At 40.7% G+C, this 26,065-nt stretch overlaps 1 protein-coding gene across 2 annotated transcripts in view; it reads left to right on the plus strand.

The window, feature by feature from the left end:
* CAP2 (cyclase associated actin cytoskeleton regulatory protein 2) overlaps positions 1-26,065 on the plus strand; it is a 209,240-nt gene that overhangs the window by 169,551 nt on the left and 13,624 nt on the right. For both annotated transcript variants that reach the window (XM_010596195.3, XM_003416458.4), the window contains 4 exons: positions 19,581-19,770; positions 21,768-21,943; positions 22,940-23,063; positions 23,172-23,254. In XM_010596195.3, the coding sequence (XP_010594497.2) occupies positions 19,581-19,770; positions 21,768-21,943; positions 22,940-23,063; positions 23,172-23,254 (573 nt within the window). The remainder of the gene's footprint in view (positions 1-19,580; positions 19,771-21,767; positions 21,944-22,939; positions 23,064-23,171; positions 23,255-26,065) is intronic.

Below are 26,065 nucleotides of genomic sequence, written 5' to 3' on the forward strand. Positions count from 1 at the left end.
CAGGAGAAGCAGCAGCTGTAGGGTAATCTGTCTGGAATTTCTCATAGCTTTTTTTTTTTTTTTTATGCTTACCATGGTGAATGGAATCTTCTAATTTCTGCAAGCTTTTTTTTTTTCCAACATGAAAGCAACTTAGAATAAAAGAACTCTACCATTTTTATTCAGTTTGGTCTTTGGGGCCTTTTTTTCATATTAATGTACATGGCTTCCTCAGCACTAGGTTTCAAATACACTTTGTTGAAGCATTTTATTGAAGTGATCTCTTGGCACGAACCCAGTAGAGACACTTTTACTTACCATCCCACGCAGTTGGCCAGATTTGTAATATTCTTTGGCAATTCCTTCCAACCAAAGTTCCAAAGCTGAGAAACTAAGACCTAATCCTTACACATATAATTACAAAATAATTGATTTTTTTTTTCTATGAACGGTCCAGATCCTCATTCAAAACTATGATTCCATTCTGTACGGATGTGGCCAGAGAAAGGCCATGAAAAGAATTCCGTGAATAGAATAAAATGTGATTATTTTCTTAACTTTCTGGTGTTAAATTTGTTGGCATATTCTGTCTTTTCATGCATCTTTCTGAATTACTTTAGTTTTGCTAACAGCTGGGGTATAATTCTAGAGTAGAATAAAACTACTCGTAGATAAATGTGTGTAACATTTGCGTAACGGCAATGTACTCCTTAATGCTGATCACTGGAATTTTAAAAATCTGTTTTATTCACCGACTTATCAATCCTGCCCTCTCCTGAACCCTCGCTAAAATACAGATAGTTGGGTTTAGTTAAAATGATAGACAAAGTGGGCTTTTATTTTCCCTGAAGCAAGACACTTTATGATCACTCTTTTCCTCCAGGTAGATATTTCTTTTCAGCCCATTTTGCAATGTAAAGGCCAAATGTCCATTAACAAAGTGAAAGTTTAACTGCTTGCTTCTGATCAAATTAAAACTCAGCCAGAGGGTATCCTAACTTATTATAAATAATGTAGACCCTGTAGCAGGTCATTAAAATATGTATGTCTTAAGTTTTAACTCTTCTGGTCTCATGATGATATTTCTAAGAGAAAACTCTTCTCAACCTTTTCTATCTAAAGAGTTCCTTTAGGACTTGGACCAAGTCCATGCTTTAAATTTTTGTTTTGTTTTGTTTTAAATACTTTTATTGTGTTTCAGGTGAAAGTTTACAGGTACAAATTAGTTTCTCACTCAAAAATATATACACAAATTGTTCTGTGACATCGGTTACAATCCCCTCAATGTGTCAGCACTTTCTCTCTTTCCCTGTACCCATTCGTCCAGTTTTCCTGTCCCTTCCTGCCTTCTAATCTTTGCTTCTGGGCAGATGTTGCCCATTAGGTCTGCTATACTTGATTGAACTAAGAAGCACTTTCCTCACTTGTGGTATTGTTTGTTTTATAAAAACCTGTTGCTGTCAACTCAATTCCAACTCATAGCAATGCTATTGGACAGAGTGGAACTGCCCCATAGGGTTTCCAAGCAACGGGTGGTAGATTCGAACTGCCGACCTTTTGGTTATCACCTGAGTTCTTAACCACTGTGCCACCAGGGTTCTCAAATTTGTATTATACACTTGTCTAATCTTTGGCTGAAAGGTGGGCTTCGGGAGTGGCTTCCCTTCTGAATTAGTAGGGTGTCCTGTGGCCATAGTCTCGGGAGTTCCTCCAATCTCTGTCAGAGCAGTAAGTCTGGTATTCTTTTGTAAATTTGAATTTTGTTCTACATTTTCTCCTGCTCTGCCCAGAACCCTCTATTGTGATCCCTGTGATAGTGGCCTATGCTGAAGCTGGGCACCATCCAGTTATCACAGGCCCAGACTGGTGGAGGCTGTAGTTCATGTGGTCCATTAGTCCTTTGAACTGATATTTTCAATATGTCTTTGGTTTTCTTCATTTCTCCTTTGCTCTGAATGTGACGGGAGCAAAAAGATATATTTTAGATAGCCACTGGCAAGCTTTTAAGACTTCAAATGCTACTCACTAAAGTAGGATGTAGAACATTTTCTTTATGAACTATGTTATGCCAGTTGACCTAAATGTCCCCCAAGACAATGGTCCCCAGCCCTCAGCCCCAGCAACTCAGTCCCTCAAGGTGTTTGGTTGTATCTAGGAAGCTTCTATGGCTTTGACTTGGTCAAGTTGTGCTGACTTACCCTATATTGTGTGTTGCCTTTCTTTTCACCAAAGTTAACACTTGTCTAGTATCCTCTTTCCACCCCTCCCCTCCCTTGTAACCATCAAAGATTGTTTTTTTCTGTGTGTAAACATTTTCTTGAGCTTTTATAATAGTGGTCTCATACAATATTTTTCCTTTTGTGATTGACTTAATTCACTCAGCATAATGCCCTCCAATTTTATCCATGTTGTGAGATGTTTCGAGGATTCATCATTGTTCTTTATTGTTGCATAGTATTCCATTGTGTATATGTACCATAATTTGTTTATCCATTCATCTGTTGATAGGCACTTAGGTTATTTCCATTTTTTTGATATTATGAATAATGCTGCAAGGAACATGGGTGTGCATATGTCTATACGTGTGATGGCTCTTATTTCTCTAGAATGTATTCCTAGGAGTGGGATTGCTGGATCATATGGTATTTCTATTTATAGCTTTTTAAGGATGCAGCATATGATTTTCATAGCGGACATACCATTTTACATTCCCACCAGCAGTGTGTAAGAGTTCCAAGCCCCCTGCAACCTCTTCAACATTTGTTATTTTCTGTTTTTTTAATAAGTGCCAGTAATGTCAAGGTGAGATGGTATCCAATTGTAGTTTTGACCCTGGTGGTGTAGTGGTAGAGCTACAGCTGCTAACCAAAAGGTCAGCAGTTCAGATCCACCAGGCATTCCTTGGAAATTCTATGGGGCAGTTCTACTCTGTCCTATAGGGTCACTATGAGTTGGAATGCACTCGATGGCAACGGGTTTGGTTTGGTTTTGGTTTAATGGATTGCAAGCATTTCCTCATTTATTTATTAGCTGCCTGAATATCTTCTTTGGTCTATTCATATCCTTTGCACATTTTTTTTTCTTTTCTACTCTTTTTTTTTTTAATTGTGCTTTAAGTGAAAGTTTGCAAACCAAGTCAGTCTGTCATGCAAAAACTTATATACACCTTGCTTTATATACTCCTAGTTGCCCTCCCTCTAATGAGACAGCACACTCCTTCCCTCTACACTCTGTTTTCGTGTCTATTCGGCCAGCTTCTGACTCCCTCTGCCCTCTCATCTCTTCTCCAGACAGGAGCTGCCCACATAGTCTCATGTGTCTACTTCATCCAAGAAGCTCACTCTTCACCAGTATCATTTTCTATCCCATAGTCCAGTCCAGTCCCTGTCTTTTTGCTCTAGCAAGGACTTCCAGCACAACGTTAAATAGGAATGATGATAAACAAATCCTCTGTCTTGTTCCTCTTCTCAAGGGGACTGTTTTTTGCCTCTCTGTGTTAGGAATGATGTTGGCTGTTGGTTTTGTACAGATGTCCTTTATTATGTTGAGGAATTTACCTTCTATTCCTGTTTATTCAGAGTTTTTATCAGGAATGGGCGTTGGACTTTATCAGATGCCTTTTTGTGCATTGATTGAGGTGATCACATGATTCTTTTCTTTTGTTCTATTTATGTGGTGGATTACATTGCTTAATTTTCTAGTGTTGAACCATCCTTGCATACCTGGTATGAATCCCACTTGGTCATGGTGTATTATTTGTTTTGATATGATGCTGAATTCTATTGGCTAGAAATTTTTTGAGAATTTTTGCATCTGTATTCATGAGAGATACTGGTCTGTAATTTTCTTTTTTTGTGGTGCTTTGTCTGTCTTTGTATTAGGATCAAGCTGGCTTCATAGATTGAATTCAGGAGTATTCTTTCCTTTTCTATGCTGTGATATAGTTTGAGTAGTACTGGTATGAGATCTTCTCTGAATGTTTGGTAGAATTTTCCAGTGAAGCTGTCTGGGCGAGGACTTTTGTTGTTTTGGGGAGTTTTTTTAATCACCTCTTCAATTTCTTCTCTTGTTATGGGTCTGTTCGGATTTTCTGTCTCGGTTTGTGTTCGTTTAGGTTGGTATTGTGTTTCCAGAAATTTGTCCATTTCCTCCAGGTTCTCAGATTGGTTGGAGTACAGTTTTTCATAGTATTCTGTTATGCCCCTTTTCATTCCAGTTGGGTCTGTTGTAGTGTCCCCCATCTCATTTCTTCCATGCCTTAGGTTTTTAATCAAAATGAGTGGGTAAAGTTTCAGAGGGAGCATTGGTGGTTCAATGGTAGAATTCCCACCTTCCATGCGGGAGATCCTGGTTTGATTCCTGGCCAGTGTGTCTCTTGTGCACACACTACTTGTCTGTCTGTGAAGGTTTGTATGTTGCTATGATGCCGAACAGGTTTCAGCAGAACTTCCAGACTAAGACAGATAAGGAAGAAAGGCCTGGTGATCTACTTCCAAAAATCAGCCAAGGAAAACCCTATGAATCATAACAATTCAATCCACAACCCATCATGGGGGTGACACTGGACTAGACAGCATTTTATCTTGTGAGCATAAGATCACCACAAGTTAGAGCTAGCTTGATGGCAGATAACAGCAACAGATTATTAAGCAGAATGTTTCACGCTGTAAGTAATGATTTAGGAAATGTGCAAGATAGATGGGAAAAAGAAGAGATTAGAAGTCCTGATACGTGTTAGGAGACTTCAGTGATTACCTAGCTGTGAGGCACTGAGGATGTAACCTAGAGCATGACAGTGGCAATGCAAAGAAAGGGACGGAGGGGCAATGAGTCTGGAGAACAAAGGAGAGAGAGAAAATGGTTTAATCAAAATACAAAGTTTCCTATCTGGAAGCCTGGGAGAATCATGGTAACATCAGTAAAAATAGAGAAATCAAGAGGAAGAACTAGGATAGGAGGAGGAAAAACATTTGCCTGGTGGTTTGCCATGTTGTGTTTGGGGTACAGGTGAGAGGTTCATCCAGATGGAGAGGTATAGCAGGGAGATGGAAACACAGGCCCAAAACCCAGTAAAGGAGTAGACTTCAATACACATGAGGAGTCATCTGCCTAGAGATGACAGGTAGATAGAGGAAAAGGCAGGAAAATGAGAATAAGATTAAGGATAAAACCTTGGGGACACCCTTATTTAAAAAATGGGCTAATTCAGTCAAGGAGACTTAGTTAGTTACCCAGTTCTGCCATAACAGAAACACCACGAATGGGTGACTTTAAAGGATAAAAACTTATTTTCTCACAGTTCTGGAGGCTAAAAGTCCAAGTTAGGGTCTTAGCCATGTCAATTCCTTCTGTGGGCCTCTCTCCTAATTTCTGGTGTCTGCTGGCAATCCTTGGTGTTCCTTTGCATGTAGACAGGTTCTCACATGGCATCTGTCTTCCTCTTGTGTCTATTCTGCCTTCTTGGAAGACACCACTCAGAAGTAATTAGGTTTAGGACCCACCCTACTGTGGTATGGCCTCACAAACATAACAAAAGAAAAACTATTTCCAAACATAATTATAGCTCTAGGGGTTAAGACTTCCATGTTTCTTTTTGAGAGACACAATTCAATCCATAACAAGGATAAAAGAGACATAGAGAGGAGGTGAACTAGAAGAACTGACATCTCAAAAGCTATCAGAAAGATTCCAATGCCAGTTGCCACGGGGTCAGCTCCAACTCATGGTAACCTTGTATGTTTCAGAGTACAACTGTGCTCCTTCAGGATTTATGTGGCTGATTTTTCAGAAGGAAATCACCAGACTTTTCTTCCGAGGCATCTCTGAGTGGACTCAAACCTCCAACCTTTTGGTTAGCAGTCAACTGCGTTAACCATTTGCACCACCCAGGGACTCCATCAGAAAGATAGACTGGCGATATTAACTGTGGCAATCTAGGGAAAACAAGGAGCAGAAATAAAGCTGCTATCATCAATGATGACCACATTATTGGGCACTTCTAGAGAGCATTTTTTGGAAGATAGGAGGTAGATGTAGCTTTTCGGTGTGTGTGTGCGTCTGGTGAAAGTTTACACAGCAAATCATGTTCTCATTTAACAATTTTGTTCAGTGACAAGGGTTACATTTTCCACGTTGTGTCCACATTCTCATTATTTCTTTTCTAGTTGTTCTGTTTCCATTAATCTAGTTCCCCTGCCCTCCACCCCACCATCTCATCTTTGCTTTAGGGTAAGTGTTGACACTTTGGATTCATATAGATGATTGTTCTTTTTTAAAAGGAGTACTCATGGATGATATTGTTTATTCTATAAGCCGATCTGTTATTTAGCTGAAAGGTAACCTCCAGGAGGAGTTTCAGTTCAAAGTTTAACGGGTATCTCAGGGCCGTAGTCTTGGAGATTCCTCTAGTCTTTACTGGTCCAGTAAGTCTGACCCTTTTTTAAGAACTTGAGTTTTGTTCTACAATTAGTTTTACATGATTAAGGAGTAAGAAGTTTTCATGTAATCATCTCTTGATTATTTATGGAGTAGTTACTTAATTTGAAGAATGATTGCTTATAGCAGCAATTTCTACATTTTGAAGTTTTGGGATTCTTTGTGGATTTTCTTTTAATCTGGGCTACATTTTCAGTAGAATAAATGTAGATCAAAAACAGTCAAATATCTGTAATTTCATACACACTAGTATTGAGTTAGCTGTGCTATGTCCTGGAAACCCTGGTGGTGGTCATTGTTAAGTGCTATGGCTGCTGACCAAAAGGTCAGTAGTTCAGATCCGCCAGGCGCTCCTTGGAAACTCTATGGGACAGTTCTGCTCTGCCCTGTAGGGTCACTATGAGTCAGAATCTACTTGATGGCAGTGGGTTTATTTTATTTTATTTTTGTTACTACAGCATGAAGCTCTAAGTAAACATTTTATAATTAGAGTGGTTTCCATTATCTTTGAGTTTTAGTGTTAGTTGATGAGGATGTACAAATGTTTTTAGAGAATTAAGTCTTTACTTTTTCTACCTAAATCAAGACAGAAGTAGTTTTAAAACTACCTACTTTAATGGTCAAGATTATTTTATTTACTAGAATTTTTTATAGCCAAGAACTCAAACTCTAAATCAGAGGGCCAGCAAGTTAATATGCAGCCATAATGTATTTAAACCATTGCCCTGGGGACATTTTAATTAAGATAGGTTAATTTAAAATTCTTTAATTTATAACCTTGAAAGCCGAGGTGTAGCTGAGGAGGTCCTATTGCTACTCCCTCTTCCAGCCCCTTTGAGGAAAGTCAGGACATTGTGGTTTGAGGGTGCCAGCAGAGGTCTACCCAGGGCAAAGCTGGGGTGCCTGGTTTGGAGGAGACAGCAGTTGGACTTGCCTGTCATCCAGCCACAGCACAGAACTGCACCAGGCACCCTAGGTTCTCATTCACACTGAGGTGCCACCTCTGAGTCCGACCTTTTAACCTTCACTCTCCAGAGACTCCCCTACTCCTGAAGACCCAGTAATCATTGCCAGGGCTGAGTGACTTTCCACATCTCCTCCCCTCCCCACCCTCGGAGTGAGGAAGGGCAGTGGCAGATAAAGCCTTTCTAGGATTCTAAAAGCAAAACCAAAACCAAACCCATAGCCCTTGAGTTGATTCAGAGTGGCAAATCTTCCTCCTTTAAAAGTGAACTTTATTTTTTCAAATGACCAAAAGCCACTGAGAACCCCTTTGAAGAGGGATCAACTCAGGTAGTACCCTCTTCAGTCTTAAAGAGCAGAGATAAAGGAATGAGCGATCATTTGGCATGTAGATTTTTGTAAGGAGTCCCAGGGTGGTGAAAACGATTAGACCAAATCATTTGCTACCTCTATTGTTGAGTTTGAACAATCTTAAGGTTTAAAATGTGAAGGCTGAAATTTTCCAAACAATTTAATTATCTGGGAGAGAATCACAGGAAATCTTAGATGAAAAATTCCTCTTTGTGGCTGATTTTTATTTTTTTAACTTAAGCTGATACATTTCACTTTTTCCTTAAATTTGCTGTGAAAATATAAAACCTCTGTCTAAAAGTACCTTATCAGCCCAACTTTCTACAAACTCAATAAAATGGATAATTGAAGTTATTTTTATAGATTATTTAGATCCAAAGTTAGACTTTACTTGAATCAACCAGATAAGTAATACAAAAATGTTTGTGTGCGCAGAGCGGGAGGGGGAGAGGGAGAGAAGTAAGTTCATTGTGGGTGTTATCTCTACCAGCACAGCAACCTGGAGATTTCATTTAAGAGTGGGAAGTAATCTCCCTTTCAGAATAAGATCTAAATTCTAAAGTAATAAGATGATTAGTAATTATTTCAAGAAGTAACATTTAGTGAAAATAAACATCTATACTTTGGTATACAACTATATGAAAACCAAACCAAACTCGTTGCTGTCAAGATGATTCTGACTCATAGTGACCCTATAGGACAGGGTTGAACTGCCCCCATAGAGTTTCCAACGAGTGCCTGATGGATTCGAACTGCTGACCTTTTGGTTAGCAGCCGTAGCTCTTAACCACTACATCACCAGGGTTACAACTATGTGAGGTGTAACTAAAACATATAAACATTCCACATGCCGCATGCAATGGCTTCAGTATTTTATCGTTACAGTTCATATATTTAAAGACACAGGAGGCAGCTGTTTCCAGGACAGTTGAAATTAACTTGGAGAAAGAGATTTGCAGTACAGTTAACTGTTTAAACAGCCCTTTGTGCCAAAGGAAATACTATGTATGTGTATAATCAAATATCTGCTCTCGAAATTAATCTTAATAGACCTTTCAGAAGCATCCGTTTTAGGTTTGTGTTGTGTTCTTGCAACACAAGTGAACTTTTGTACCCTGAATATGACCCCTTAAGGTCAAAAATGAGCTGTTTTTCCTTTTTTTAAGTTGTAAGCCATTGTTCCCATTCCACTGCCGTTGAGTCAATTCTGACTCATAGCAACCCTATAGGACTGAGTAGAACTGCCCCATAGAGTTTCAAAGGAGCGCCTGGCGGATTTGAACTCCTGCCCTCTCGGTGAGCAGCCGTAGCACTTAACCACTACACCACCAGGATTTCCAAGCCATTGTTACAATGACTAATAAAATGTACTTTCCCATCGTTCTCAGTTTTTGTCTCTAGGATATTTAAAAGACTCATTTCATTAACATAGCAAATCTGATTTCCTAAAGAGCAGTTGTGTGTGGGGTGGGGGAGGGTGGTCATTTCTGCCCAACTAATGTTGAGTCTTTCCCTCCTTGGGCTCCCACAGCTGGCTGCCTGTGTTTCAATCCTCAAGTTCCCCTTTCCAGTCTGTGTGAGCTTGTGCAAGTCACATGACATCACAGCATGGTTCTTCTTTATTTTTTTAATAGACTTTTTTTTTTTTTGGAGCGGTTTTAAGTTTACAGAAAAATTGCGCAAAAAGTACAGAGAGTTCTATTACTTCACCCCAGACGTACACCCACACGTTTGTGTGGAACAGTTGTTAAAATTGATGAACAAATATTAACCCATTATTATTAATGAATAATAATGTATTATCAGGAGGGAGCAGTCCCTAGAGAAGGACATCATGCTTGGGAAAGTAGAGGGTCAACGAAAAAGAGGCAGCCATTCAATGAGATGAATTGACACAGTGACTGCAACAATGGGCTCAAGCAGAACAATGGTTGTGAGGATGGCACAGGACAGGCAGTGCTTCATTCTGTTGTGCATACGGTCGCTATGAGTCGGACGGAACAACTCAACAGGACCTAACAACAACTAAAGCCAATAGTTTACGTTAGAGTTCACTCTGTGTTGTACAGTACTATGAGCTTTGACAAATGTGTAATGTCCTGTATCCACCAGTACGTATCATACAGAAAAGATTCACTGCCTTAAAAGTGCCCTGGGCTCCAGTGTTGACATCATACAGGATGTAGCTTTTTCAGGCTGTCTTTTTTCACTTAGCAATACGCATTTGAGGTTCCTCCAGGTCTTTTCGAGGCTTGATAGCTCATTTCTTTTTACTACGGAATAGTATTCCATTGTATGGATGTACCACGGCGTGTTTATCCATTCACCTAAAGAAGGACTTCTTGGTTGCTTCCAACTTTTGGCAGTTATGAATGAAGCTGCTAGACGCATTCATGTTCAGGTTTTTATGTGGACATACGTTTTTGACTCACTTGGGTAAACACCTAAGAGCATGATTGCAGGATTGGATGGTAAGACTATGTTTAGCTTTGTAAGAAACTGCCAGATTATCTTCCAAAGTGGTTGTACCATTATGCAATCACACCATGAGTGACTGAGTCTTCCTGTTGCTCCACATCCTCACCAGCATTTGGTGTTGCCAGTATGTTTTGAAATTCAGCCTTTGTAGTAGGTGTGTAGCAGTCCCTTGGTGAGGCAAATGGTTATTGTGCTCAGCTGCTAATCAAAAGTCAGGAGGTTTGAGTCCACCCAGAAGTGCCTTGGAAGAAAGGCCTGGTGATCTACTTCTGAAAAATCAGCCATTGAAAACCCTATGAAACACAGTTCTACTCTGACACACATGGGGTTGCCATGAGTCAGAGTCAGCTCCACAACGACTGTTTAATAGGTATGTCAGGTATTTCATTGTTGTTTTAATTTGCAATTCCCTAATGATATATAACACTGAACATTTTTTCATATGCTTATTTGCCACCTGTGTATCATCTTTGGTAAGAGTCTCTTAATTTTTTAAATGAGACTAAACCACACATAATCTTATAGGTCTGAGATTATGATTCTACAGTGTAGAAGTAAAATGAAAGTAACTGTTACGGTAAAACACACTGTAAAAGAATTTGAAATTAAGAGCTCTTTTAGAAGGACCAGAAATAGATAATTTGCAAGTAAGCAGCATCTTTTATTACATATCTTTGTTTTCTTCTGCATGTGTAAATCTGACCACATAGCCTCTGTTCAGAGAAATGAATACAGTCTGCGGCTAATGTTGCAATTTCTCAAGATTTCCTTGGTAAATAAGTAGGGAAGAGAGCCCTGTTAACATGTTACCCCTGGTGACTCTCCTAGATTGCTCTCAGGTTCCCTGGACAGGCACCATTACTTTAGAAGCTTTTCCCAGTCCTCATTCTCGGCACCTCCCAGGTGAGGTTGCCCATCTGGGAGATGTCCTTCTGTATCTTAGAAAAAAACAGTTGCCACCAGGTCGATTCTGACTCATGGCAACCTCATGTGTGTCAGAGTAGAACTGTGCTCCGTAGGGTTTTCAATAGCTGAATTTCGGGAAGTCAGTCACCAGGGCTTTCTTCCAAGGTGCCCCTGGATAGACTAGAACTGCCAGCGTTTTGGTTAGCAATCAAATGCAGTAACCATTTGCACCAGCCAGGGTCTGACTCCTCTATATCCAGAGTGCCCTGATTCAAACCGTAAAGGATGCAAAATCTGCCCTCTTTCGGTGCCCCTTTCTCCTCTTAGCTCCTGCTCTCCCATGGGGAATACAGCTTCAGTGACCTGTGGAGGAAAGTGATCTGATCCATTACTTCTCATCAGTCTAAACAACCTGGTGATTTCCCTTTGACACGAGCCCTTATCTTTTTAAAATGAAGGGCAACGCCCTTAAATCTTTAGTTCCCATTCCAGAACAATTTGAGCAATAAACAGAGAACCAAGGTGTAGGTACAAGTACCCCATTAGTGAAACCAGTGGGTACTCAGAAAAAAATGAATAAGACAAGAGGCTAGTTTCTAGAACCAGGGCATAGACCACAACAAAACCAGTGTTAAGGGCTATTCATGCTAAGGTGGCAGTACCAAGGCCCAAGACTTGGGATCAAGACTGGTTCCAGAGTAAGGGGTAGGAACTTGGTCAGCTGCTACTGCAATAGAGGGCTGGAGTGAGGGGTAAAGGAGATAATAACTGAGGCAGGTTGTTACATCACCTCCCAAAACTTCAGTCATATGTGTTCAGGTCAGAGGCCCATATGTGTCAAGGCAGCCCACACCTTTAGTTATTTGATTGTCATTGTTGTTAGTTGCCATCGTGTCAGGTCTGACTCATGGTGACCCCATGTACAACAGACCAAAATGTTGCCCAGTCCTGTGCCATCTTCACGACCATTCGTATGCTTGAGTCCATTGTTGCAGCCACTGTGTATTTTGAGTGCCCTCCAACCTAGGGGGCTCATCTTCCAGCACTATGCCAGACAATATCCTGTTGTGATCCATAGGGTTTTCATTGGCTGGTTTTCAGAAGTAGGTCATCAGCTCTTTCCTCCTCATCTGTCTCAGTCTGGAAGCTCCACTGAAACCTGTCCACCATGAGTGGCCCTGCTAGTGTATGAAATACAGGTGATACAACATCCAGCATCATGGCAACACACAAGCCACCACAATACGGCAAACTGACGGACGGGTTGTAGTTAATTTAACTAGTGGCTATTTAAAAAAAAAAAAAGGCCACTGACTACAGCATAAAGGATTTCCCTAAAGAAAGTTTTAGAATCAAGCAGGTACATGCTTGAATTATTTACGCACCTGCTATTTACTAGTAGTTTAATATTGGACCAGCCTTTCTGATTTTCCATTTCCTGTTCTCTAAAAGAGGAATTTCAATACAGCCTGAGTAATATCGTTACGATAATTAAGATTAATCTCAACCCCTAGCACAGAATGGTGGTTCCCAAACTTGTCTGCTCTTTGGAATCACCCAGGAAGCTTCAAAAAATCTGAATGTGGTCAGGGCTTTGAGATTTTTAATAGATCCCCAGAAGATACTGCTCTTCCGTCATGTTTGGGAACCCCTGGCATAGAGTCTGCTGTGTATCGAACATTAAATATCTGTGCAATGTACCATATGACCCAGCAATTCCACTCCTAGGAATAGACCCAAAAGAACTGAAAGCAGGGACACAAACAGATACATGTATACCAATGTTCATTGCAGCATTATTCACAATAGCCAAAAGGTGGAAACAACCCAAGAGTCAATCTGTTGATCAATGAATAAACAAAATGTGGTCTGTCCATATAATGGAGTATTATTCAGCCATAAGGAGAAATGAAGTTCTGATACATGCTACAGTGTGGATGAACTTGAAAACATGATTCTGAGTGAGATAAGGTCGACACAAAAGGACAAATAGTGTATGACCCCACTTACATGAAATATCTAGAACAGGCAAATATATAGGGACAAAAGTTTATCAGAAGTTACCAGTAGTGAGTGGAAGGGGGAAATGGTGGGGTATTTCTTAAGGGGCGCTGAGTTTCTGTGTGGGGTGATGACAAAATCTGGAAATAGATCGTGGTAATGGTTGCACAACATGGTGAACGTAATTAATGTCACTGATTGTACATGTAAAAATGGCTGAAACAGTAAATGTTTTGTTATATATATTTCACCACACAAAAAAATTTTTTTTAATTAAAAAAATATACACTTGTGAAATAGGTGAGAAAAAGCAGTGCCTGGCACTCCCTGGACTAGCCACACTTTTTGATTCCCTTTCCTTCCCCTCTGTTTTCTGCGGGGACAGGCTGAGATTCCAGTAGCGTGACTATCCCTCGTGGCCAGGCAGGTAGGATTATGCAGAAAGCTTTGGTCTCCTGTGATGGAATAATCTACAGAAAGAGAAGAGGATAAAGAGGCGAAGATCAGGCATGCTGCAAGGGGCAGCCCACGGAGACTCAGTTCAGACAACGTCTGATCAGTTTGATTTCGAGCTTGCTGTGCAGTAAAGCCCCTGAATGCTAACTGCAGTGTAACCTTGGAAACTAGAGTGTGGTATTGTGCTCCCTCCAGGGCTGATACAAGAGTGAGCCAGGTCGTACAAAGGATAAGTCCGAAGCAGGGTTTCAACAAGTCCTGAGTGCTCTTATTTTTTGGTTTTTATTTTCAACATTTGCTGCAGTAAACCCTTTGTTTGGTGTTCCTGGATCAGCCATCTGACTGTATCAGAGTTCCAAAAAGTTGAATACATGGTTTATTGATTTCACTGTTCATTTTGGAAAGAGGCTCTGAATTCTGAGAGTGAGGGAACCGCTAAGATTTAGAAGCAGTGTGGACTCCCTTTTCCACAAGACTATAAAGCTGCAGTGTTTCAGATTTGGGCGGGGAGGAGGTGTCCTTCACTTAACTGCTATGAGTTATTACGTGCTTACGAGTGAAAGTAATACTGCGTAGCTCTCAACATCTGAAGCCGAGGACTAGAATATGGTTTGATGTGTAGAGGTTATATTATATCCTCTTTATGATTCAAAGAAAATTCTCCAATTTCACCCCAGTAATACATATATTTTTTTTTTAATATGATAGAAGGAAACCCTGGTGGTGTAGTGGTTAAGTGCTACGGCTGCTAACCAAAAGGTCAGCAGTTCGAATCCACCAGGCGCTCCTTGGAAACTCTATGGGGCAGTTCTACTCTGGCCTATAGGGTCGCTATGAGTCGGAATCAACTCGACAGCAGTGGGTTTTTTTAATATAATAGAAGGAAACCCTGGTGGCGTAGTGGTTAAGAGCTATGGCTGCTAACCAAAGGGTTGACAGTTTGAATCTGCCAGGCACTCCTTGGAAACTCTATGGGGCAGCTCTACTCTGTCCTATAGGGTCGCTATGAGTCGGAAATGACTCGACTGCACTGGGTTTGGTTTGGTTTTTAATATGATAGAAAACATTTAGAATACTGAAAAAATATGTTGGTCGGTCTCAAGAACTGTACTATCATTTTCTACTTTACCCAAGAATCCTAATGGAGTCCAGCCAATTCTTCTTAGAAACAAACAAACAAAAAATTGCAAATTTTGTCTTCAGGAGACGAGACCTCCAGCTTGCTGAGTTTTTCAGACAACCGTCTTAGTTATCTGGTGCTGTTATATCAGAAATACCACAAGCGGATGGCTTTAACAAACAGAAATTTATTTTCTCACAATTTAGGAGGCCAGAAGTCCGAATTCAGGGTGCTGGCTCTAGGGGAAGGATCTCTCTCTCTGTCAGCTCTGGAGGAAGTTCCTTGTCTCTTCAGCCTCTGCCTCCTGGTTCCTTGGAGATCTTCATGTGTCTTGGCATCTATCTTACCTCATCTCTCTCTCTGCTCCCTTGTAGAACTGCCCCATAGAGTTTCCAAGGAGCACCTGGCAGATTTGAACTGCTGACCCTTTGGTTAGCAGCCCTTAGCACTTAGCCACTATGCCACCAGGGTTTCCAGCCACAGGCATAGAGGTTAGGATTTACAACACATATTTTGGGGGGACTTAATCCATAACATTCCACCCGTTAGCCCCCAAACTTTCATATCTTTCCCACACGCAAAACACATTCATGCTCTCACATCCTCCCAAAAGTCTTAAATCAACACCAAGTCCAAAATCTCACCTTCTGAATCATTTAAATCAAATATTTGGGTGTATTCCATCCTGGGGCAAAATTCCTCTTTATCTGTGGACCTGTGTGTGATGGTTCAGGTTGTGTGTCAACTTGGCTGGGCCATGATTCTCAGTGGTTTGGCAGTAATGATGTAGTTTGGCAGCTATGTAATGATTTAATCACTTCCATAATGAGAACTGATATAATCACCTCCATGATGAGATCTGCTATGAGTAGCCAATCAGTTGAAAGGGAGATTCTTTGGGGGAGTGTCCTGCATCCAATATATGTGAACTTTCTGGCAAAGCTGGTTGGCTTTTGCTCGCTCTGGATCCTGCAACTGGCCCCTCATCCGACCTCTGGTTCTTGGGACTTCAGCTAGCAACTTACCTGCTGGTCTTGGGATTTGTCAGCCTCTGCAACCTGTGAGCCGGTAGCCTGGAATCTTACCTGCCAACCTTCAGTTCACCGGTCCCTACAGCTATGTGAGTCAGGAGAAGCCTCCAGCCTGACCCATGGACTTGGAATTTTCTAGACCCTACAACTGCATGAGTCATTTCCTTGATATAAATCTCTCTCTCTCTACCTATCTTTACGTGTAGATATGTACATATCTATACATATATATATGCTTCACTGATTTTGCTTCTCTAGAGAGCCCAGCCTAAAACACTGTGAAATCTAGAATATAAGTTATATGTTTCCAAAATTCAGTGGCGGAACAGGCAGGAGGTAGACATTTCCATTACAAATGGGAGAAATTGGAGGGAAAGTAGGAATAACAGGCACCAAGCAAGTCTAAAACTCAGCAGAACAAATTACATTAGCTGTCAAGGCTCGAAAATAATCCTCTGTTCTCTGAGACCATCTGGACAATGGCTCCGCCTCTGAGACTCTGGGTGTTGGCCTCTGGATCCTGGGTGGAGGCCCCTTGGCCCCTCAACCCTGGACTTCAGTTTCACCTTCCAGGCCCCCTGGCATGACATCTCTGCTCACTTGGCTTTGGGCAGCCCCATTCTACTAGTCCATGTGAGTGGAGACCCCATCCCCTGGGCCTCGGCTGCCCATTCAGCATGGCAGCCCTGCCCCCTCAGCTTTGGGTGGTGGCCCCATCCCCCTGACACACCTTAATAGCAGCCCCACATTCTGGAACCGAGCTGGCAAAGATCCAACTCTGAAACCAAGAAGACCTTGCTTCCCATGCTCCTTCCAACAGTTCTGCTGATCGCTGAGCTGTTCCAGGGATGGTCCTTTTCTTTTCTTGGAGAACAATGGATGCAGCTCTTTTGGCCTGTTTCTTGCCTATAGAATTCCAAGAAAACAGAATTTTTTTCTTTCATTCTCTGTCCCCATCAGTCTAACCTAATGGGTTTTCTGCTGTGGTAGTAGGTTTGATCCATCAGTCACAGGCTTAATCTCTTTAACAAAAGATTTTGTAGCCATGTCCTTGGTGAAAATTCTAGGACACATGTCCTTAGTTTGTACAACAGAATTTTCCACATCTTTAAGCTTTGTTTTTATTTTTCACAGTTTATTTTTAAGTCTATCTCTTTCCTCTAGAATTTTACTGTAAGCTGCAAGGAAAAACCACATGGTCCCTTTAAGAGTTTGCTTAGAAATCTCGTTAGCCAGGCTTCCAGGTTTATCACTTACAAGTTCTACCTTCCACCAAACATTTGTACAAGTTCTTTGCCGCTGCATAAAACACCTTGTCCTTCCTACATTTTCTAATCAAGTTTATCATTTTCTTTTAAAGCCTCAGTAGAAGCACATTTAATGTCCACATTTCTAGCAATGTTTGTTTTCATTTTTGGCACCATAAGTATTCTTTAAGACATTACTTTCTCTGTAGCTTTCCTTACTTCCTTCTGAGCCCCCACCATAATTGCCTTTGATGTCCACAGTTCTGCCACAGCCTCTTCAAGGCAATCTAGGCTTGTACTATTAGGCACCTTGAAACTCTTCCAGCCTGTACCCACTATCTAATTCCAAAACCACTTCCACATTTTAGGTAACTAAAAAAATTTAAAAAAAAATTTTTTTTTTATTAGAGCAGCACCCCACTCTTGGTACCAAATTCTGTCTTATCTAGTGTTGTTATAACAGAAATACCACAAGTGGTGGCTTTAACAAACAGAAATTTATTTCCTTACAGTTTAGGAGGCTAGAAGTCCAAATTCCAGGTGCTGGCTGTAGGGGAAGGATTTCTGTCTCTGTTGGCTCTGGAGGAAGTTCCTTGTCTCTTTAGCTTCTGCTTCCTGGTTCCTTGGAAATCTCCATGTGTTTTAGCATCTATCTTACCCCATCTTTCCTCTGATAGCTTGTTTAATTCTTTTTATATCTCAAGAGAGACTGACTCCAGATACACTCTACGCTAATCCTGCCTATTAACAGAGACAATCCATTCCCAAATGGGATTATAACCACAGGCGTAGGTTAGGATTTATAATGCATATTTTGGGGGGACATAATTCAACCCATAACGACATGCATTCTGAATAAAAGAAGAATCTTCTCTTTTCAGTGAAATTCTACACTTGATAGGAATTACATAAATTCTTCGAAAATAGCATGGCTTTTTTTCAACAGAAAACTACTACAGAGAGAAACACCCTGGTTTTGATATTCTGTAATACTGAATTGTTGGTGAAAATAAAGATATGCTTATTCATTAATATTTAGCACTAGATAATGTGGTTTTCCCCCAATAACCAAATGTTTTGTATTTGGTATTGAAAATGTGTGAGCCTGAGCCACAATTCCATCATCCCCAATTTTTTTTTTAATTTTTATTGTGCTTTAAGTGAAAGTTTACCAATCAAATCAGTCTCTCACACAAAAACCCATATACACCTTCCTACATGCTCCCAATTGCTCTCCCCCAATGAGACAGCCTACTCCCTCCCTCCACTCTCTCTTTTCGTGTCCATTTCACCAGTTTTTAACCCCCTCTACCCTCCCATCTCCCCTCCAGGCAGGAGATGCCAACATAGTCTCAAGTGTCCACCTGATCCAAGAAGCTCACTCCTCACCAGGATCCCTCTCCAACCCATTGTCCAGTCCAATCCCTGTCTGAAGAGTTGGCTTTGGAAATGATTCCTGTCCTGAGCCAACAGAAGGTCTGGGGGCCATGACCACCAGGGTACTTCTAGTCTCAGTCAGACCATTAAGTCTGGTCTTTTTACGAGAATTTGGGGTCTGCATCCCATTGCTCTCCTGCACCCTCAGGTGTCCTCTTTTGTGGTCCCTGTCAGGGCAGTCATCAGTTGTACCTGGGCACCACCTAGCTCATTCCCAATTTTTAAGCTCCCTGGTTTTTCTTTTATTTTTATTGAATTAGCTTGTAATTCCTTACCATAGCTATACATTTTTACTTCTGAATTTAAAAATAGAATGGTATTTATCCCAAGTCTATTGTATATGTGTGTTTTTGTCCTACTGGTTTTAAGTTCTGAAAGAACAGTCATCTGTAAGGTCCTTTTAAAACATTTAAAATGAATTTCTTTTTTACTGTACTTTTCTATATTTTTGAAATACTTCACAAGGATAAAAAAATTTTTAAATACAGGCAGAAAATTAAAAAAAAAAAAAATCCTTCCCTTTGCTGTCACCTTTTACTACCACTTGAATTTATTAGAACTTAATATTGAAAACAAGGGTTGCCTTTTGCATAACAGAGAAAACAAGGATAAGCATAGATCTTGCTCAGGGAAGATTGGATTCAGGTTGCTCCACTAACAGTCAGCATTGGATGAACCATCAGATGGGTTTTGGACCCTGGACACCTCCAGGTCTGACAAGCATCCAGGTCACAGGCAGTCCTTGTCTGGGGGTCCATTTGAGACATGCATATTTGAAAATTGAGTTCCAGAGGAAGGATTTCACGATCTCTTTCATTAGCTGCTTGAAAAAGGTTCAAAAACATCTAATAACCATTGCATATTTTAACTTCTTTCCCTCTCATTGGTGGTGGCAATTCCCAGTGTCCAAAAAAAGCGAATCCTCTTATCAAGGCCAAGGCCCAGTGTCATTCAGATCCTGGACATACAAAGCCCACATACAGGGCTGCACAGCTCCATTCTTGTCCAAGTTCCCATGGCAGATCCCCCTCTCAGGCCTGGGTCCTCTCAGTCAGTGAGTCTTGAGCCCACTCCCTCATTGTCAGCAGGTTGTAAGTGACACTGGTGAAGTCCCAACTCTCAGCAAGGGCATCCATCTCAATGCAAACTGTGTTTTCCATTTTCTCTTTCCCACAGGGTCCAGTAGCATCAACTGCATCAGTATTGTCTGCCTTCTCCCCTGGGCCTGGCCTTCCTCCACCTCCTCCTCCTCCTCCTCCTCCAGGACCACCTCCACTTTTCGATAATGAAGGCAGAAAAGAAGAGTCCTCTCCTTCACGCTCAGCTTTATTTGCTCAGCTTAACCAGGGAGAAGCAATTACAAAAGGTGAGAAAACAGGACGTTGAGGCTGTATCCCTTTCCAGGCACCCGGATCCTCCAGAGCCCATGCTGACTCATTCCATGCCTCTCTCTAACACAAAGAGAACTGCTGTTGGGAAGGTAGCCTGGTTCAGTGGACTGCTGAGTGGAACAGAAAGAAGAACTCAAAGACTCTGGGTTCTCAGTCTCCCCCTATGTTGTATCACCACCTCAGCCCCATCTTCTACAATTAAGGCATCAAGATTAAGTGAAACAAAAATTATAAACAATTAACACTCCTCTCCTTAGGCAGTGTCCAGGCTTGTCAAAGAATTGTGTCATTGAACTACCTTTGTCCTCATGAGGACTGGTTAATTTATAAATAAATAGATAATGGTATATGTTTTTACATATAAATAAATAAGTTGGCAATACACTACTATATATAAATATATTCAGAGATATATAGAATGGTAATATATCATTACTTATTGATTTATTTTTAAATTAACCATTCCTCATGAGGACAAAGGTAGTTCAATTATATGTGTCTGCATACCAAACCTGTTGCTGTCGAGTCGATTCTGACTCATAGCTACCCTATAAGACAGAGTAGAACTGCCTCATAGGGTTTCCAAGGCTATAATCTTTACAAAGCAGATTGCCACATCTTTCTCTGGCAGAGCGACTGGTAGGTTTGAACTGCCAACCTTTCAGTTAGCAACCAAGTGCTTAACCACTGTACCACCAGGGCTCCCTGTGTGTGTGTCTCTCTGTGTGTGTGTGTGTGTGTGTATGTATAGAATCCAACCAGAGGTGCCTTGAAAGAAAGGCCTGATGATCTACTTCCATTGAAAACCCTATGGAGCATATTTCTACTCTGACACATATGGGTCACCATGAGTCAGAGTCGTCTCGATGACAACTGCTTATATATATATATAAATAAAATATATAACAATAACTATATATATATATATAGTTATTGTTATATGCCCTCAAGTCGGTTCTATGTAATTATAGAACATTTAAGGAGCCCTGGTAGTACAATGGTTAAATGCTTGGCTGCTAACCAAAAGGTTGATACTTTGAACCCACCAAGCTGCTGGGCGATCTGCTTCCATAAAGATTACAACCACCAAAATCATATTGGGCAATTCTACTCTGCCACGTGGGGTCACTTTGAGTCAAAATCAACTCGATGGCACACAACAGCATCAACAGAACATTTCAGATATATCAGCATCAGAAGCACATGCATTCTACAAATAAAGTCATGTGGCCAAAGAGTATATGAAAATATATTTTTGCTTTGGACAGGTAATAGGAATTATGATGTAAGTGTCCCTGTGCTCTGGGCTGGGAGCTAAGAGCCCCAAATTCTAAAATTGTCTTTGGCTCCAACTGTGTGTACTATCCCCTCTGAGCATCATCTGCAAAGTAAGACTGGACTCGTAGCCCTAAAGTCAATTTCATTCTCAGGTATATACTCACTGGGATGCTCTGATTTTTTATGCTATGTCTGGGGAATGATTGGAAATCCTGGTAGCATAGTAGTTAAGAGCTACATCTGCTAACGGAAAGGTCGGCAGTTCAAATCCACCAGGTATTCCTTGGAAACTATGGGGCAGTTCTACTCTGTCCTATAGGGTCGCTGTGAGTTGGAATCTACTTGACAGCAACGGGTTTTGGGTTTGGGAGGAATGATTTATTCATGAGATAAGAAGTAAACTATGGGATCTTTTTGATGAGATGATTTGTGTTTTGCAGAATTTTTTATCTATCATCTTTAGTTTCTTAAAGAAAAAGTTCCCAAAATAAAAAATTACCTCCACAGCTTCTATCAATTCTACATTTATACAGGTCCCAGACTCTGGATGTTAACCCTGAAGAAGAAGTAGATTCTTATGAAAAGAGCATTACCAAAAATTCTTGTGCTGTTTAAATCATGTCGATCTAGGAAGCTAAGGACATCTCCCTCTGCATAACATATAAAGAAATTTGTCTATGTGTTACCCTTCTAGGGCTCCGGCATGTCACAGATGACCAGATGACACACAAAAATCCCAGCCTACGGGCTCAAGGAGGACAAACTCGATCTCCAACCAAAAGCCTTACTCCAAGTCCCACTTCTCCCAAATCTCATCCTCCTCAGAAACATGTTCCTGTGTTTGAGTTGGAGGGAAAGAAATGGAGAGTGGTGAGTAATGCCTTTTAATCTTTATCCCTGACACAATCTGACAAAAGGACCGGCAGCTAAGCCACTTACCAAGATCTTAAGGATTTCAAAGTGAAATGACAGAGGCAGAAGGCTACCAGCTAGACTAGAAACCAGGACATTTCTGAATGCTTCCACAAGCTGTTCCCCAGGCAGCAAGAGAACCCATTAACATGTGGGACTGTGCCCCATTCTGATCACAATTGGATGTTTCATTGTATCCCACTGATGGAAACACATAACTGCACCCTACTGCTGCCACCCACCAATTTCAGGGTAAATCGTGTGAACCGTACAAAGACGCTTTGAATGTAGATGAAAGGTGGTGCCCCCTGCCCATCCAGGGGCTTCCCTAAAGATTGAAGACCAAAGTCGAGTTGCCATCGAGCTGATTCTAACTCACAGAGACCCCATGCATGTCAGAGTAGAACTGCGCCCTGTAAGTTTTTCAGTGGCTGATTTTTCACCCAGAGTTGCCTCTGGGTGGCATTAAACTGCTAGCCTTTCAGTCAGCAGCTGAGTGTATTAACTGTTTGCACCACCCAGGGACTCCAGGTACCTGGAAGTGGCCTGAAAACACATGGTGCTTAGACCCCTGTGTGATCCTTCACCAGCCTATTTGCCCAACTCCTACTAGACAGAGCAGATTGTACTGCTGCATCATTAACTCCAGACTCAGCCTGGGTGCCTCAGCCAAAAGCTCTCATACCCCCACCCACCCCCACCCATTAGCCAGGGCTCCTGACACCTGTCTAATTGAAAATTGACACTGACCTCCTACCAGTGATTTTATTTGTTTCAATTGTTGCAATGACAAGGTAAGACCTATGGTTTAGTCTGTAAGAAAATTGTTCTGCAAGAAAGGAAACACTGAAAGGCTGTAGGTGATGCTGAGCTCCAAAATACACAGTAATTTCAGTCTGCAGTGGATTCAGGCTATCTATATATTCTCATACTTGGCATATGCTTCAATTTTAGGAATACCAAGAGGACAGGAATGACCTTATGGTTGCAGACACTCAACTGAAACAAGTGGCTTACATTTTCAAATGCAACAAGTCTACTCTGCAGATGAAAGGAAAAATAAATTCCATTACGATTGGTAGGGCAGAACCATGGCCCTGTCCTTACTGTAAGATACTTTGTATAAACATGCTGCAGTGTATTTAATGGTTTTTTGGGGTTTTTTTTTTTTTTTTCTTTTTCCTAGACAACTGTAAGAAGTTCGGCCTTGTGTTTGACAATGTGGTGGGTATAGTGGAAGTGATCAATTCCAAGGACATTCAAATTCAGGTAGGCAGCCCTTACAATGATGCTCTGCTCCTTCCATCTACTCTGCCTGCAAGGGGAGCCCTGGCTCCCCGTGTCTACCTAGAAAATTATTCCCTCTCCTTCAAGATACTGCTGTGTCATCCTCTGCTCTGTGAACCCCTGTCTTACATTTTAGTGTTTCCAGTGGCTGTTGAGTTGACTCCGATGCATGGAGAGCCCATGTGTGTTGGAGTAGAATTGTGCTCCACAGGGTTGTCAGTGGCTGATTTTCTGGATGTAGATTGCCAGGCCTTTCTTCTGAGGCACCCCTGGGTGTACTCAAACCTGCAACCTTTCAGTTAGCAGCTGAGGGTGTTAACAATTTGCACCACCCAGGGACTCCTCTTCATGTTAGCTCCTCCTTTGCAATTTCTTAAAACACATCCCATTTTGCATTGCACTTACTTTTGCATTGCTATTTCAAGACTAGAAATAGTGTCTAGTTAATGTTTATAGCCTCAGAACCTTGCACATAGTAGGTGTCCAATAAATGCTTGATGAATGAATGATTGGAATTAATTAATTAAAATACAAAGAGGTTCTCCTAGTATAACAATACCCTCCTGCAGAGATTGTTTTTTCCAAGAGAAAATGGTTCTGGATAAGGAGGAAGAAAAGGTTTTCTAAAGAGTCAGTGAGATAATCAGAAATACAAACCAAAATATAAGAGTGCTATTGAATTTAGCCAAATAGGATTTTACAATACGCTAAAAACTAAAGGACTTCTTAGCATCAGCCAAGTATAATGTCTATCTCTGACTATAGTCTTTTCATATTGTTAATTACTCTTTGCTCTCTGATGCCTCCTAAAAATGTTTGTTAAAATTGATTTTCTAGCTCTTTGAGTTTTGTTTTACCAGGCTTTTCACCACTGCCAATTTTCATTAGAGTACATTCAACTGTACATTTTCCATCTCACTAACTGTCACTTAGGTTTGGTTTCACATGTGTCCACTTAATGGGAATAGCCTTGAACTGAGCATCTTGAGACCTGAGCACTCAACTAACTGTCATCAGCTGTGTGCACTTGGGCAATTCACTTTATATCTGACCCTGACTTCCCTGTCCTGATACATGAGAAGGCTGGCTGGGGGTTTGAGGTCCTCCCTGCCTACATTGAGAAACCCTGGTGGAATAGTGGTTAAGTGCTATGGCTGCTAACCAAAAGGTCAGCAGTTCGAATCCACCAGGCGCTCCTTGGAAACTCTAAGGGGTGGTTCTACTTTGTCCTATAGGGTCGCTATGAGTTGGAATCAACTCAACGCAATGGGTTTTGAGTACATTCTTAGCATCCTTGCAACGTAGTCTCTGTAGATACATTTGTTTCTTTCGCATAAGTATTCAGTTCCAGTTCCATGAATTCTCTGTCTTTATGACTCTGTATAGTATCCCTGTCCCCTTTCCCATTCTTTTTTCACTTGTTCATAAAGTCCATTCCTTGGTGGAAGACTTTAAAACAAAGCAACTGAATAATTTCCCATGGACACATGCTATATTGTTGCCTTCACTTTGTAAACAGGGAAACTTGACCAACCTCGGGTTATACTTTAGATCCTGAAATGTGAGTTATTTGCCCAAGACCACTTAACATTCAACATTCATTCATTCATTCACCAAGTATTTATCGAACATGCCTGATAGACCATCCGCCATTCTTAACACTAAGGAAAGCAGTGCGCAAACCAGACAAAAATCCCTTCCCTCATAAAGCTTAGATTCTGGCAGCACTATCTCTCAGTCTAATATTTCTGACAACTGCATTTATCCATTTATCGACACATCTTCTTTCAAAGTATTATGCGTGAAAATTTGAAGGAAATAAGTCATCATAAGAAAAAGTTCATTTCCTCAAAGACAAATATGTTCATAGGAATCTAATAATGAGTCCATAATTCTCTCAAGTACTGTTTTGGGTGTTGGAAGTTCCTATGTCAACAGCCAGGCTTTCTTCCACTTCACAATATTTTTTTGTTTGTTTAAAAGAAAACAAAACAAAAACTATAAATAGCAACCAAACCCCCCCCCGCCAAAAAAAAACCAAACCCATTGCCATCGAGTTGATTCTGACTCATAGCAACCATATGGGACAGAGTAGAACTGCCTCATAAGGTTTCCAAGGAATACCTGATGGAATCAAACTGCCGACCTTTTGGTTAGTAGCCGTAGCACTTAACCACTACACCACCAGGGTTTCCATAAATAGCAACAGGGAACTAATATTCTATGGCAGAGATGAGAGTACATAGTTTGCTGTAATTGTGTAATCATAGTATGTTACGATTGAAAAGTATCTTGGAAATAATTTAACCTAACCCTTCCCCCTTCATTTTTGAGAGTTTATTTCAAGTTCCCTTTATTCTTACAGAACTGGATTGAGTGGCATTGATGAAACAATATACAAAGTTAGTATCATTTTAATGTAAATACATCACATGCAAAAATTAAAAAAAGATGAATTAAATATAAGACATAAAACCATTAAAAAACTAGAAGAAAATAGTTCTAAATATTCACCAAATTTCTGGAGGGGAAAAAAATTCTAAATTCAGAAATAATAGAGGAAATCATTTTAAATGTCAGAATTATGTAGGATGGGATACTATGTAACCATTAAGAAGAATAACGTAGAGAGATACTCATGATATCTTGTTAAGAAGAAAGAACAGGTTTTGTACCATTATGTAGAATATGACTTTATTTTTCTAAATATACACATATATGAACATAGATATATACACAGATATAGCTATACCTGATAATCCTAGAAAAAAGTCAGGAAAGACATACTACATT

The sequence above is a fragment of the Loxodonta africana genome, chromosome 1 (assembly GCF_030014295.1).
Source record: "Loxodonta africana isolate mLoxAfr1 chromosome 1, mLoxAfr1.hap2, whole genome shotgun sequence".
In the NCBI taxonomy this organism is placed as follows: domain Eukaryota; kingdom Metazoa; phylum Chordata; class Mammalia; order Proboscidea; family Elephantidae; genus Loxodonta; species Loxodonta africana.